Source organism: Bos indicus x Bos taurus, chromosome 26, assembly GCF_003369695.1.
Source record: "Bos indicus x Bos taurus breed Angus x Brahman F1 hybrid chromosome 26, Bos_hybrid_MaternalHap_v2.0, whole genome shotgun sequence".
Lineage (NCBI taxonomy): Eukaryota > Metazoa > Chordata > Mammalia > Artiodactyla > Bovidae > Bos > Bos indicus x Bos taurus.
In genome coordinates, this window is record NC_040101.1 from 1,703,736 (window position 1) to 1,719,265 (window position 15,530).

General features: G+C 52.6%; 1 protein-coding gene across 1 annotated transcript in view; it reads left to right on the plus strand.

Annotated features, from left to right (window-relative positions):
- Positions 1–9,095: 9,095 nt before the first annotated feature.
- TCERG1L (transcription elongation regulator 1 like) overlaps positions 9,096–15,530 on the plus strand; it is a 201,097-nt gene continuing 194,662 nt past the window's right edge. The window contains exons 1-3 of the mRNA XM_027529121.1: positions 9,096–9,490; positions 11,571–11,717; positions 12,433–12,613. Coding sequence (XP_027384922.1) covers positions 9,143–9,490; positions 11,571–11,717; positions 12,433–12,613 — 676 coding nt within the window. The 5' untranslated portion in view covers positions 9,096–9,142. The remainder of the gene's footprint in view (positions 9,491–11,570; positions 11,718–12,432; positions 12,614–15,530) is intronic.

Below are 15,530 nucleotides of genomic sequence, written 5' to 3' on the forward strand. Positions count from 1 at the left end.
GTGGAAACACGGTTCCTGGGCTCCTGCAGCCCTGCCGCTGCCCATGTGAGGTAAGGTCTCCTCTCACTGGAGCCGAGGTGGCAGCAGTGTCCAGACGGAGCTGGGCTCCCCAGCCTGGGCTTGCTTCTGGAGCAGATGAGCCTGCACCTGGTGTGGCGGACGGCACTCTCTCTGGAAGCAGCTTTGGGGCCGGGGTGTTTGCTCCGGCCCCCCCTCAGGGTTGTTTTGTCTTAGCTCATGACCTTTGCCTTTTTCTCTGCCAAGCAAGGTGCCGCTTCTGAGGCATCTGAGGCTGCAGAGGGGTGGCCACGGCTGGCCGGCCTGGCACCTGGTCCAAGGGCCCCAGGCAGTGGGTGGGCCTTCCAGAGTTCAGGGGCCCAGAGCAGGGCGAGGTCTTGACCCAGTTTTGCTGGCTGGGGAGTGCAGGGAGGCTGCTGTCCAATCAGCAAGTCACAGCAGGGAGGCCCCTCGACAGTGCAAACTCCATGGGCTCTGGCACATTTTGATTTTGGAATGGAATTCAGAAACTTTTGCACACGAATGCAGAAAACATATGTGCCTCCCTAAGTCACAGGTTGAGAGCCAACCCCCAGTGTACTGGTGCCTGGAGGCGGGGCCTCTGGGAGATGAGCCCTAGGAGTGATCAGTGTCCTTTGCAGAGCCGCAGGGACCTTGCTCTCCTTCTGCCCTTGGCTGAGAGCGCACAGCGAGAAGACGGCCGTCTGCCGGCCGGGAAGCCCTTCCCCACCAGGTGCGGGATCTACCCATGTCTCGTCTTGGCTTCACCAGCCTCCTGAACTTTGGCAAGTAAAGGCTTGTTGTGCAAGCCGCGAACCTCTGACAGTCTGTCGCCCAGCTGATGGACTGTGACGTCTTTTCTCTCCTTGAGCTGCTGTGTTCCAGACAGTGGGGACACAGGCCTGACCAGGGGCTGAGGTCAGGGACGTGCTGTGGGACAAACAGCGAACTTGGGACACGTGTGCCTTATCCGCCTCCATCAGCCTCGGTGACATCCTACTCAGTGGGTTCTGCTGGCAAATGTCCCCAGAGGGTCTCCCCCACTTTGCCTCCATCAGATACATCCTATGTGACCTACCTCTGGTTGCCACCGGGGGATACTGAGCCTAGGAAGGTGGGTGGACTTGTCCAGAATCATGTGGCCACTCAGGATACACGGGCTCAGACTGAGCTCAGAGACCTCACACTGTGTGAAATGCTGACTTGATTCAAGCCCCTCTCACCTGTGGACATCTGAGGTCCAAGGATGTCAGGGAGTTGGCCAGAAGTGCCAGGTGGTGGAGCAGAGAGGAGCCTTGTGAGCTGGCGTGGGGCCCCTGCCCCCAGCACTTACAGACATCCCACGGCGTGGCTGAGGGCAGGCTACCGGCTGCCACTTTGCCGAGCCAGCCCACCCGCCCTGTCTGGTCTCCTGTTCACTCCAGGAAGCTCGCAGAGCAGGTTGCTGAGCAGCACAATGGCCCAGCTGTTCTTCCCCCAGTGTCCCCCCAGAAGCTTCACTCCTGGGACACCCGGGTTTCATGGAGGCACCTCTGTCTCACTACTTAGCTCCTTAAATAATCAAAACTCCTGCGCTGTCTGATTCTGAACAGAGAAAAAGGTCAGAAGTTGGACGCCCCAGAGACTGGTCCCAGAGCAAGTCTATTTCACTCTATTTATTAATAAGTTGGAAGAGTCAGAGAAAAGGTTAAGTGGCAGAATTTGCTGAATTCACAGAATTATTTAAGTTAACAGTTCAGGGAAGAAAAAACACAGTCCATCTTCTGTGAACTTTTTTTTTTCCTTACCCTAAGAATATTTTATCAAGGTGAGAATTACAGAGAGCATTTAAACGTCTCTTCCTTTTTTCCTGTTGGGATACAACTCACTGTTGAGGTCAGAGAATTGGAGTTTGAAGGATGATGACCACTGTGTTCAGACTGTCACCTCTCTGGAAGACCAGCTGCTTGGTGAAATCAAAGACTTTGGAGAACAGCTGTTTCACACCTTGCCAACGGGAAGGGAAGTGGGGTCAAGGCATGTATGAGGTCAAGGCCGGACGCGTCATCCTGGCCTGAGCCCTGGTCTGTGAAGGACCCCATGTCCACCCCTCTCAGCACTCTGAGCCCCGGCACTCAGCTCCCACCACAGCCTGCGTCAGGAGGTGCTTGGCCCGCTGGCGGCTGGCCTGGTGAGCCTGTGTGGGGGGCTTGGCACCCGGGCAGCAGGGTCGCTGCTCACAGATGGGGAAGGGCATCGTGATGCTCGGCATTCTGGCCAGCTCTGCTGCTGGGAACACCGTGGAGGGTCCTCCGCCCAGGAATCTTGCTCTTTTGGAGCCTCTAGGGAAACAGCCCTGGCTGTGTGCTGGACGCAGGCCCATGCTGTGGACTCAGTGCTCGTTTGACCCTGGCTGGAACTGCCAAGCAAAGCCTTGCACCGAAGAGGCCGATTAGCTTGTGGAGGGAAGTGAATGCTTTCCAGACGCTAATTGCTGGGGCCTCTCACCTGCCCTGGCCCAGGCCAGTCCAGCGGGGCTTCCCCGACCTCCCGTCACCTGGTGCTCTGGACAATGCCCCCAAACAGTTAGACTGCGTTAGGAACGCTCTTGATAATCTATATTCTTCCCCAGTTCCCGCCAAGCTGCTTCTCCTCCTGAACTACTCCCAATTAGCCGGGCTGCTGTAACACGTCTTCCACTCCTGGCCCCTCTTACGAGCCAGCGTGAGGCCCGGCCACTGTGTCATTAAGCTGAAGGACGGCCAGGGCGCTCCCCATGGGGACACGGGTGATGGGACTTCCCTCATTAAGAAAGCCGGGGACGAGCGCTCAGTGTCGGACAGGTTGGAGCGGGGTTAACACGCTGGCTTCGTCTGAGGTGGGGTCGGCAAGCTTTGACGGAACAAAATGCAACTATACCCAAGCACAAACGTGTGTGTCCAAAGAGGAAGTCTGGGCGTTTTCTGACTGGCGAAAGGCCCACTTAGCACGTGTTAAGATGGCTTCCTAGTCGTCCGGCCTGTAGAGAAAACGTGAAGAATTTCGAGTCCCCAGACCTTGTAAATCACACCAGGCGATGTGAGTGCCAAGAAGCTGATGCAACGTGTGGCCTGTGAGACGGCACCTCGCCAACTGCCATCGGTCCCTCCTTTCTAAGTGTCCATAAGACATATTCTGATAGGGTGAAAGCCCCCGCCCGCAGCGGAGGTCAGCAGACTGCCGCGGACAGGAAAGGGCACAAGAAGGGGCCGGGGAGGCGGGGCAGCAGGACCCCCACCGCCCCTGGGAGCCTGTGAGCACCCAGCTGGTCCCTCGGTCTCTGGCTGCCATCCCTTCTCGGGTGCACCCGGGGCTAAGGAGAAGCAAGGCCGGGCTAGGGCGGGGGCTGGGGCGGGGCCTCGGGGAGGATGCTGGGTCCCGTGGGGCAAGCCCTTGGGGAGGATGCGGGCCCGGGCGGGGCGGGGCCTCGGGGAGGATGCTGGGCTGGGGGGGCGGGGCCTCGGGGAGGATGCTGAGACGTGGGGGGCGGGGGGTGGGCCTCAGGCAGGATGCTGGGCCTAAGGGGGGTGGGCCCTCGGGAAGGATGCTGGGCCCGGCTGGGGCGGGGCCTCGGGGAGGATACTGGGCCCGCCCCCTTGCCCCCGTTGGCTCTCCGGCCGGGCACCTAGGATGAGCAGGGGTCACGTGTTGTTGTGGCTGCCTGTTTGGTGCTGTCATGTTGGCACCACCCCTTGGACTCTAAGCTTCGCGGGGGCCATCTCTCTCCCTTATGGTCAATCTCTAGAGCCCAGGGCCCAGGCTGCCGTGGCCTGGGTCCCAGGAAGTCGCCTCTCTGGCTGGACACCTCCCGGGGCCTGGCTGGACACCTCCCGGGGCCTGGCTGGCCCCTCGCCTCTCCACTCCTCCTGGCTGAGCGCCCTCAGGCAGGACCCGGCTGCGTGATTGTCGGTTGGACGGAACAGGGTCACATCGCTGACCTCTCTTTGCACCTGCTGGGGGCTCAGCAGTGACCTGGGCTGGACTTCACTCTAGCATGAGGAATCCTCTGGTCTAGTCCCTGGACGCTGGGAGCTTCTTACTAGGTATGGTGGAGGAAGGGGAGGACAGTGCTTGGCTCCTGCTGTCCAGGCCCCACTGAGCTGACTGGGGATCAGTGTGGACTTCAGAATGGCTGCAGAAGGTAGCAGCTGAGGGTACGGGGGAGTGGCGGGGGGCGGGGTCTGCCTTGTCCTGGGCATCCTGGGAGTAAAATCTCAAATATCCACTGGGGAGGTGACTGATTTCAAGGGCTCACGTGCCCCACACAGCATCTATGCACCCCAGTCTTTGGGTAGGAAGTTAGGTGGGTAGATGGGCAGTTCTTTATAACTACAAAATGGACAGGCCGCTGAGTGGGGTGCACTGCTGACCCACCCCTGTCGGGCAGACTCCCCTCCACTCCTGCTCGTCCTCCACCGGCTGTCTGCTCTGCTGTGGATAACGGGGTTCCTCTAGGGATTTCCAACAATGTGGGGAACCCTTCAAGCTGCAATGCTGAGTGAAAAATAAGGTTTGAATTATTTGTTATAAGATGCAGTTTGACATAAAATGTAATAAGATGCACTGTGTATAATGGACATGATTACGATAGAGATGAGTAGAAAAAAACACACTGCGGAGGGAGGTCAACAAAAGGTTCATTTTCCTTTTTCCCCATGTGGGTTTGATTCATGATGCTTTTCCGTATTTTCCAGATAGTCTGCAGTACCACATTTATAATAAAAAGCAGTGATAAAGCCCTTTAACAAGCAAGCACACTCATGCCCGTCCAGGTGGCTCTGCGCCCCCGCCTGCCTTTGGTCTTCCTCTGTGTTTCCCAGAGAGCACCATCTCCATCTCTGGCCCCTGGCGGCGGCCTCTCCTGCTCTGTGCTCGCCTGGGGTGACCCCATCCACACATCCTGTCTCAGAGGCCGAAGACAGCCGCCCCTCTCCACTCTTCTGCTAACTCAAGTTCTGTGTCTCCAGCCAAGGCTTTGTTCCTGACCCCAGACTGGAGCTTACAATCACAACAGATCCCAGGTGGATCTTTCCAGGTAGAATGATTTATCCTCAAGTTTTAAAAAATCTTTCTCTAGGTAAAATATAATAGACCTCCCCCCACTCCTCGCAAAAGAGAGAGAGACAGAGATATGAAGGTGCTTTCTCCAGGCCTGCAGAGTTAAAACTAATGCTCAGGGGGAAGGGGTGGAGGGGAGGTGGAGAACTGAGCTGTCACCTTGGCGCACCCTGCCCCACCCCCTGCTCCCACTGCAGGTGTGAGCCTCCCAAGCCGTCCTGCCCAGAGCAGCCTTTCCTCTTGGGTGCTCGTCCCGGGAAAAGATGCTCGAGTCAGACTCCTGAGTCGAGCAGAAGGTAGGAAAAGTACTCTTCCACCAGCCCCTTCTCACCCGCACTGAGCCAGGTATCAAACCACCAATCGTCCTGAAGATGCCAGCCCCTGAGATGGTGGCTCGCGTCCGTGGCTTCCGTCCCGGGCCTCGTCACGTCACAGCTGACGAGCCTTCAGCAGGGAAGGACCTGGCAGGGCCTCGTCAAGTCACAGCTGACGAGCCTTCAGCAGGGAGGACCTGGCAGGATCAGCGTTTGTTTTGGAAAGATGCTCTGGCCGTGGGGGCAGGGGTGGGGCAGGGTGCGCCAAGGTGACAGCTCAGTTCTCCACCCTCCCCTCCACCCCTTCTGGCCGTGGGGGCAGGGGGTGGGGCAAGGTGCGCCAAGGTGACAACTCAGTTCTCCACCCTCCCCTCCACCCCTTCCCCCTGAGGGTTATTTTTAACTCCGCAGGCCTGGAGAAAGCACCTTCATATTTCTGTCTCTCTCTCTTTTGCGAGGAGTCGGGGGAGGTCTATTATATTTTACTTAGAAAAAGATTTTTTAAAAACTTGAAAATAAATCATTCTACAAGCTGCAAAATCTTACTCCACTGATTTCTCCCTAACACTCAACTGTTTTTTTCCCCTGCAAGGTAATAAGCAATTCAGAACTTATTAGCATATGAGGCTAATTCACACGTTTCTCATGGCATGGATCTCCTTTCTTCAGTCTGTCACAGATTAGCTGGAAATTTCTGCTGGTTCTGCCTGAATAATACAGACAGACTGAAGCTTGCTTTTATTGGTTAGGAGAACTTGAGACTAGACTGTGTGTAAAACCCTTTACGAGGAGAATTTCTCAATGATTTTTACAGGGAGAAATAGGGCCTGAGTTTATGGGGTGCTAGCCCAGGGCTGACCCCCTGGGTCACTGACAGGGGTGCACAGGTCTACCTGGCCTCCACCTGAGCACCAGGACTTCACTGGTCGCTCAGACGGTAAAGAATCCACCTGCAATGCAGGAGACCCAGGTTTGATCCCTGGATTGGGATGATCCCCTTGAGAAGGAAAAGGCTACCCACTACAGTATTCTTGCCTGGAGAATCCCATGGACAGAGGAGGCTGGTGGGCTACAGTCCATGGGGTCACAAAGAGTCAGACACGATGGGACACTAACACTTTCGCTTTTTTCACGTTTACCTGACACGGAGCCTTCGCTCACAGACGGGTGGTGATTTCCGGTCCTGAAGGAGAACAGGGCTCCCTGCTTTACAAGAGTCCTCTTAAATACCCCTTGGAATGAGAGCGTTGGGGGGTGGGGGGGGCTTCTCCTGTCCACGAGGGTGTCTGGTTGTTCCTGGGTTGAGTGGGGGTGGTGTAGGGAAAACGTTGAGATGAATGTGATTGAAACAGGAGCCGGAAGTAGGGGATAAGCCCATCTCCTGGCCCCTTGTCATATCAATTAATTAACGAATTCGTGCAAATCGCTCTGCACCCGTGTTGTCCTCTGCTGTGTCCCCAGAACCCAGCACACAGTATGGAGGGAAAGGGGCTCGAGCGCTGTGATAAACGAATACAGTCAAGCCCATGGCAGGAAGCAGCAGAGGAGTTTGGGCTACTTTGAGGTCCTTTGAGTGAACTTACTTGTGATTCCCCAGCTCTTGCTCAGAGCCGAGCAGCTGCCCAAGGCATCCTGTGCTCAAGGCACCAAAAAGCCAGGGAGGGAATAAATATCACCAGTTGACAAAAGCTAACTTTAGCAGAACCACTCCAAAGACAGGGCTGCATGGGAAGGGGTGGCACTCCCCCAGAGTACCTGCTGAAGCACCCCCAGATCATGGCTAAGGCCTGCTTCCCGGAAGCGTGGGGTCTGTGCATGTGCTTTTTTCTTTTGCTGAGAGCAGCACGCAATCTGGGCACTGCCAGCCTCCCAACAGTGGAGAAAAGGTGGATAACTCCTATTCAAACAGGACCCTTCAAGGGGTCCACATTGGCCTGCCCCAAGTCGGCAGGCCCAATTCCTTAGCCGGGCTGTGGCCGCCAAGATCAAGACACCTACCAGGGGTGCGCATGAATTAAAGGCTTACACTGAATAGTAACAGGCTCCTAATCTGCAGAGCTTTCTGATGGTAGGTGAGAAAAAACAAAATCTTGCCAGACTTTTTGCATCAAAGAAAGAAATCAACTTGCTAATTGAAAAATGGTTCTCAAAAAAAAAAAGAAAGAAAAGAAAAATGGTTCTCATGGAGGAAAACATGGAGATGCCAGCTATGTAAATTAGCATATGCCCTGATGGAAAAGAAACCATGCCAGGCCAGGAGGAAATTAAGCAAATTAGGAGAATGAGGAAACCACCCTGGAAGCAAATGGAAAGCACTCTGCGCGGTCAGCTTATCTCAGGAGGGGGGTCTGGGACCCGCCTGGAGGTGAGGACTGCTGGTGTTTGGAGTCTCAGGTGTGCCCGCGGGTGTACCTGGGTGGGTGCATGCGCTCCTGCTCAGGTCACGGTGGACCCTTCATGCCAGCTCTGAAAAGCACACTTCATAATACCTCCCTCTGCTTCAGGCGGCAGGAAAGCCCTTCACCAAATGCTCCTGAGAAGCACTGGGCTTGCGCTGTGGCTGCGCTGAGGTTTCTCCGGCGCCCTAAGGAGTTCATTAGCACATGGAAGTCTCCATCCAGCTATCTTGTGCGAGCTGCCCAGAGCTGGGCTGGGTCTCAGGGCCGGCATCCCAGGGAGAGACCGCGCGGGACTCGGGTCTGCAGCAGGACGGAGGTCAGCAGGGGCGCGCGCCGCCTGGCGGCAACTGCGTGTGACCAGCGCCAAGCCAGGCTCCGCGGTGCAGGCCGAGAGAGGGTCCCCGCAGGAGGGGTGGTGGTCCTTGGCCCCAAGCAGCGCAGGGCTGCACTGCGGAGGCCGCGTGCGGTAGGGAAAGGAGCCGCACAATTCTGGATCCAGTACAGTCCAGGGCCCGCTCACAACGGGCAATCCCAGCGACCACCGGACGTCCTGTGCAAAGGCCCGGAGGCGACATGCCCGGAGAGCGGCACCTGGGTGCTGAGGCGCGGGGTAGGGGCCATCGGGCGGAGGGCGCGCTGAGGGCCTAGGAAAGTGTTTGGCAGATTCTCCAAAGAGGGAGTGTCATCTACCCGCCCCGGGTGGAAACTGGTGCCCGCTCGGCTTCGGAGGCTGCAGCCAGCGTCCCCTCGGGGCCCTCCGCGGTTGACCCCGATAAAACCAGGCAGAGAGCGGTCCGCGCCAGCGCCCCCAGCCCCGCCCGGCGGCGGGACGTGCCAGGCTCCAGCGCCGCCACCTTGGCCTCCGCTCGCTGCTGCTGGTGGACCCCGGCTCCGGGCCGAGCCGTGCGTGCCTTCCCTGCGTGCGCTCCGTCCGCGAGAGCCGGAGGCCTCCGGTGACCACATCTGAGCCCTGGGCGCGATCCGCGGGATCCCGGCCAGGCGCGCCCTCAGCGCCCCGCGCCCCCGCCCTCTCCCCGCCCCCTATCCCCCTCTCCCGCCGCCGGCCTCGGGGGTTCAGGGGCGCGCGCCGGCCGGAGCCCGGGATCCGGAGACGCTGCGAGCCCGGCCCGGGGCCTGGGGGCGGCGGCGGCGCGGGGCGAACGCGCTCGGAGAGGAGGGCGGCGGGCGGGAGGAGGGGCTCCCCGCGCGGGGCAGGGGCGGAGCGAGCGGCCGCGCCGCGGAACCAAGTGAGTTGGCTCCGGAGCCCGCGCCGCCGCCGGCCAGCACCTCGGGCGCCCGCCGCCCCCGCCGCCGCCGCCCGCGCCGGGATGTACGATGCTGGTGGGCGCCAGGCTCCAGCGGCGGCGGCGGCAGCTGCAGCACCAGCCCCGCCGGCGGCAGCCTCTCCTCTGGCCGATGAATGCAGACCCGCCGCCGCCGCCGCCGCCCTGGGTTTGGATGGTGCCCGGCTCGGCCGGGCTGCTCCGGCTGGGCGCGGGGGTCGCGCCCCCGCCCGTGCTGCTCGCCTCGGCGCAGCCCCCCGCCGGCCCGCTGCTCCCGGGGCTGCCCGCCTGGCAAGCTCCTGGCGAGCCCCTGTTGCCGCTCCTGCCGCTGCCCTCTGCGCCAGACCACGCCGCCGCCGCCGCCGCCGCCGCGCACCGCTACCCCGTGCTCAACGGGCAGGTAACGCGTCCCCGGCCCCTACCCGGGCTCGGGGTGGCCGGCGTCCCCCTGCCCCTGGGCGCCCTTGCCCCCACTCCGGCGGCCCCGGCCCCTTGGCGCGCACTCCCTCCTCCCGCAGTGGTCCTCGGGCCCCCAGCCCATCAGGGCGCAGCCTGGCAGCCATGCATGGACAACAAAGTTCACGCTCCGACGTCCCGTTCCGCCTCTGGCAGCTTTTGCAAGTCTTTCTCCCTGGTCTCTCGCTGGGCAGTTTGGAGACCCGCGCCTCAAAACCAGAGTCGGGACTGCCCGCCCCAACTTTGGCCCCTGCCGGGGTCGCTGTCCAAAGCGCGGTGCTGAAGTCGGCGCCTCGAAAGCCCAGCGCTGCCTCTGCGGACTGTGGCCGACTTAGCGGATAGAAGTTAATACTTTTACAGCCTCTGCCAGGCTTGAAAACCAAGCTGGGAATCAATAGCTATTTCTGATTCTGATCTAGTGTTTTTTTTTTTTTTTTCCATTTGAAAATAGACTCAGGACAATGCTTAAGAAAATTCAAACCAGTGGAAGCCTGCAGGAAAACCCTGGCTTTAATACTGAGAAATGCTACTGGGTGATTTCCACTCCCACCCTAGCCTGCCCGAGTCCACTAGATTAGCTATTGTCATATTGCACTTTAGAGGAGTTTGGCGTTGCAAACCTGGAATTAAAAAGAGAAAGTGACTGTACCTTTGATTAATGGTGCAACGGACTAGGACAAGCTGGTTTTGGCAAGATCCATTGTGTGCTATCTAACTATGCAGATGGATTTAAATCAGGGAATAATGTGTATTTTATTCCATTGATTATCATCCATAGCATATTCAAATGAGTGGATGACAGAATACACAACATCATTAATTTAATTCTAACATTCTATTGTAAGCTTTTCTAAAAGATGTGGTTAACTCTTCCTAAATTGGTCTTTGGATATAATGATACATCACATATGTGGTAATGGATATGGTGTTTTGACGTGTGATGCAGTCATGTTCATGTTGTATATATATATATATTTTAATGAGCATTGGTAGTTTTTCCTTTTCTTTCTTTCTTTTTTTTCTTTTTTCTTTTTTCTTTTTTTCTTTTTTTTTTTTTGCTATTTTGAAGGGGTTGTGATATCCCAGTACTACCACTAGAGGTATATAATGTCAAGGAACTACAATTTTTTTTTTCCTGTATAGAAAACTGCATTTTTTTTCTTGTGTAAATTTAAAACACAAAACCTCTCCCAAACAATATTAATCTTTAAAATATTGTGTGCTGCATATTTTCTGTTAAAAACAGTATTTATCTTAGAAGAACATTTTCACATAACAGGAAATTCAAAAATGGTTTTATGATTTTAAAACAAATGCATATTGAAGCATTCCATATCATTGAACAATGAACCTATTCTCCACTGATAACGATTCAGTTAAGTAAATTAGAGAGACTTTCTCCTAAACCGTCTGTCCCCTTTCAATGTTTGCTGCCTTATTCTGTGCCTCGGGACTTTGAGTTACGTGATGATCTCACTCACATTTTCTTTGCCTTGGAATCTATTTGCATTTGTGGACCTTGGAAAACTTTGAATCTTAACCTCTTATTTTGAAAATATTGCCAGTCCCTGCTTTTAAGGTGATGGGTATAACTAATATGAGATGTTGTATGGAAAAGAATATAATAAAATATAGCTCTCTGCTTGCTTATGAAGAAAATTCAAGAACTATAAAAGGAATACCCAGCATGTCCCCTTTCCACTGTGGTTTGTCTTGTTCTCAGGGCAGAAATTCATTTCTTACCATGCTCTTGTGGCTTTGTGCTTTAGAAGTTCTTTCCTAATGTTAAAGGATGCGGTGTTGTCAATGCATTGTGATGATTCAGATACAGAAACTTTTATAAATTTTTAGAATTTTTGAATATTTGTGGGGTTTGGGGACTGGAAAGAGGAAATTTTTCTCATAACCAAATACATGCATTTTAAAATTCCCTTTTAAAGCAGCTACCCCAGCATCTTTTGGTAGGAAGTAGAGTCGACTGATACAGGCTAATGAGCATGCCCTTCTCTTTCCTTGGGTTCCAGTGGCTGTTTGGTGGTCATTCCCCATCGATTGGACTTTCCCCCTCTTCCTCTGTGGAACTGGTGCCCATTTTCCCACATGTCTGCACATCTGCTCTTCCACTTCCTGTTGGGAAAAGCTGGATAGACAAAAGGATCCCTAACTGTAAGGTAAAAATTCAGTTGCTTTGATTAGACAGATGGGCTACTTGTTACTAAGTTGTTGGGTATTCCTACGACAAAAACTATGGTATATTTCTAGTTTCTTATTGCAGTAGATCCACCATTAGCTCTAGAGAGAAACCTTTTCAGAATAAGACTGGCCTGTTCAAAAGCACCAGTAGATGGTGATGGTGGGGGATTTTGTTTTAGCCTAAAATATTTGGATTCCACGGAAAAACAGAAAAGTTCTACTTCTGAATCAGAATCTACCTTTTGAATTTTTCGGTTTTTAAATTTGTACCCATTGATCAGAATTTAGCCTTAAACATTATATAACTCGAAAATACATTTGAAAAGCATTTTCCTTGCCACTACCACTTTGAGTGCTCATCTTTCTCATGGTTTATCCTGACTTTTGAATTCACGTATACTGGCCACACTTTGTTTACTTGAAAACCAAGGGAAAGCAGTATGTGGCTTGTTCCCCCACATGCTGCTCGCCTCCTGAGGCGACTCGCTCATCTGTTAACTGGCTGCTGGAATGAACTGACCAAGTGAATAGCCAAAGACCAGGCCCAGAAAGTGACTGATGCCAAAACCCCAAGCATCAAGAGTGCTTCTGAAGCGTCCCACCCATAGAATCTTCAGGATTCAGTGTTAGACAGGATAAGCATTGTACAGCCTTCATGGTCTTCCATGTTATGCTTGCTTTCTCTTTGGACAGATCTTTTTAAATAATTCCTTGGCTCTGGACTCAACGTGGATATATCCTGAGGAATCAAGATTGTTTCATGGGCCCCAAAAGCCTCAGCTGTTGACAAACCAAGTAGCCGTGTCTCTGTCCAGACCAGCTCCCGCCTCCAGGCCTCTGCCCACAGTGCTGATAGCTCCTCAGCCCCTGCCAGGTTGGTGCCCAAACGGCAGTGACAGCGTGCGGTTGGTTTTGCGTTTGTTTGCTAGCTTTAGCTACAGACTAGTTCTAGGTATGAAAACTATCTCTGTCATTTAATGACATAATTCTTCCAGGAAAATATAATCCCTTTTCTGTGGTCAGGATTCCTTTTCATAAAGAAATTGAGTTTGGGTTTGATTATTCACTGTATTTTTGGAGAATGGAATCTGTTTTAAGGTGAAGAGATGGCTAAAACAATTTGCACAGAATCACGTTTTTGGTGCTCTGTTTTTAGAATGGGACCAAATCCTCTGTGGATAGCTCTTAAGAGGGGCCCTAATTGATCAGGCAACTCTTTTTAAAAGTGTTTCTTATGTAGGAAAAGGTTCACAGCTCTGTGGTCCACAGGACACAGACACACATAAGATTTGGAGGGGTGTGGGTGATACTGGCTATGGTCTACAAAAGTGTGCTGCTTGGGAGACGGATTCGGTTCTATCTTTGGAGTCTAGTGACCTGAGAGAACATTTGTCCTGGAACAGACTCCCATGAAATAATCTCCGGTTGAAAGATGATATAATAAACCTATATAGTAACAAGAGAATAAAATCATCTTATGAATTTTTAAGTTGATTTTAAAAATCACCTTAACATATGATCATATTACAAAAGCAAATGTTACCCATGCCACAATTATCTTGCAACACCTTCCATTACAGGATACTTTATGACTTCAGAATTTCATTATCTTCCTTGTAATTTCCTACCTACCAAGATTGTCTCAGTGTGTGGCTCTAAAATTTAGCAATAAGGACATGTACCTGTGGGAAGTTCATTGCTGGTTTGGGAGACGTATTTGTTTTCCTCCCTCTTCTTCTGCCTCATGAGTCTAATTTGCTCTGGGCACTACTTATCAATAAGTCAGAAAGAACACTCAATGCCAGCAAGTCCCCTACAGATGAGCAAGTTCAGTTCTGAGAGTGCATTCATAAGGCTGATTTATTCGTAAATCCAACAAATTTAGCCTAGGTACCCAGCCAACACCATGGGCTATATAGCCCTGTGCTGTAATAGGTTTGTAATATTTTCACACAAATCATACATTAAAAAAAAACAAACAGAAAAAGTAAAGAAAACATCTTTAATCTTGCAGTACAGTACCGTGAAAAGTACGGTCGTTCCGGTTGCCTCACCACTGCTTTTATCGTTGCTTCTGGACATCTTGGGCTTGAAAGAAAGACACTGTGCTCCTGTCCTCTACCCAGCACAGTGCTGCAAAGTCCACAAAAGCGTGGCCACTCGCAGAGGACGCGGGCATGTGACAGCACACGCCGACACAGGCTGACCTACCTGACTGGATGTGTGAACGCCCACGTCCACATCTTTGGAAGTTCGCAGCTGAAGGGGCCTGTGGAGGGGCCTTACTGCATTTGTGTGTTCTCACGGGCTGAAGCTGTGATTCTTGACTGCAATGTGCCTCTGTCCCTGTCGTCATCTATCACTGAGTTACTAGGGTCTGAGCAAGCGTCGTATGAGCATACATTTAGTTGACACTAAGGTGGTCACATTTCCTTTCTAATTGGATGGTGACAACAGAGGATCCGAGAGCATGTAATATACAGGTATCCAGGGCTTCAGACGTCTCTTTGGGACTTGAAAGTAGGATCTTTTACTTTCCTAGTGCATTATCAGAGAAGACAATGGCAACCCACTCCAGTGTTCTTGCCTGGAGAATCCCGGGGACGGGGGATCCTGTTAGGCTGCCGTCTATGGGGTCACACAGAGTCAGACACGATTGATGTGACTTAGCAGCAGCAGCAGCAGCAGTGCATTATCAACGCTGTCACCAAAGTAATCAGCACATACAGTTTAAAAAATAGTGAAATTAGTTCATTGTTCGAACAAAACCTTTGAGTGACCTTTCCTCCTGTCGGCTCACTCTTGAATATCATACTGACATTTGCATTATACCTGAATTTTCTTAGAAAACCCATACTGTGGGAATGCTAAATATCTACTTAGTTGAAGAAGCTTCTGGCAAATTATCATAGCTTTTCTATCACAGGGTGTTTTTACTTACTTTTTGTGGCACATATTTCATACTTGAAGCATATCCGTGTAAATTTTACCTCCTGACGTTTGTAATGTGTGCTCAGTCATACAGTCATGTCTGATTCTTTGTCACCCCATGGACTTATGGTGACATGGACTCCGGTCACCCCATGTAGCTCAGCAGGCTCCTCTGTCCATGGAGTTTCCCAGGCAATAATACCGGAGCGAGTTGCCATTTCCTCCTTCAGGGGCTTTTCCTGACGCAGGGATCACACCTACGTCTCCTGCGTGGGCGGGCAGATTCTTTACCACTGGCGCTGCCTGGGAGCCCCTGACTTTTTTGGCTAAGCTATATTAAACGATGAAATAAAATAATCACTTCTTACTAACATGGTCGATTGTAGAGTAACTCCACCTCATCTTCCATTTCTCAGGTCTCTTCCTTTGATTCTTGGGCTGTTTTTTGGAATTATGAACCATAAGAATGTAATATGGCTTACATATCTTTTGGGGAATAATATATCTGTCATCAGAGCTATTTTACTAAGTCAAACGCTTTTGTTTTGAGATGGAAGTTTCTGAACTGATATATGGAAGTTTTGATTTCTTGATACATTTCAGAATTCTTAGAAATTAGTAATCTGGAAAACATGAGTTAAATGACCCTTAGCCCAAATAATGCATTTCTGTCCATGGGATTCTCCAGGCAAGAATACTAGAGTGGGTTGCCATGCCCTTCTCCAGGGGGTCTTCCTGACCCAGGGATCAAACTTAGGTCCCCTGTACTGCGGGCAGATTCTTTACCATTTGAGCTACCCAGGAAGCCCCAAAGAGTACATTTAGGGGATTGTTTATATGTTACTGACTGCTTGACTGAG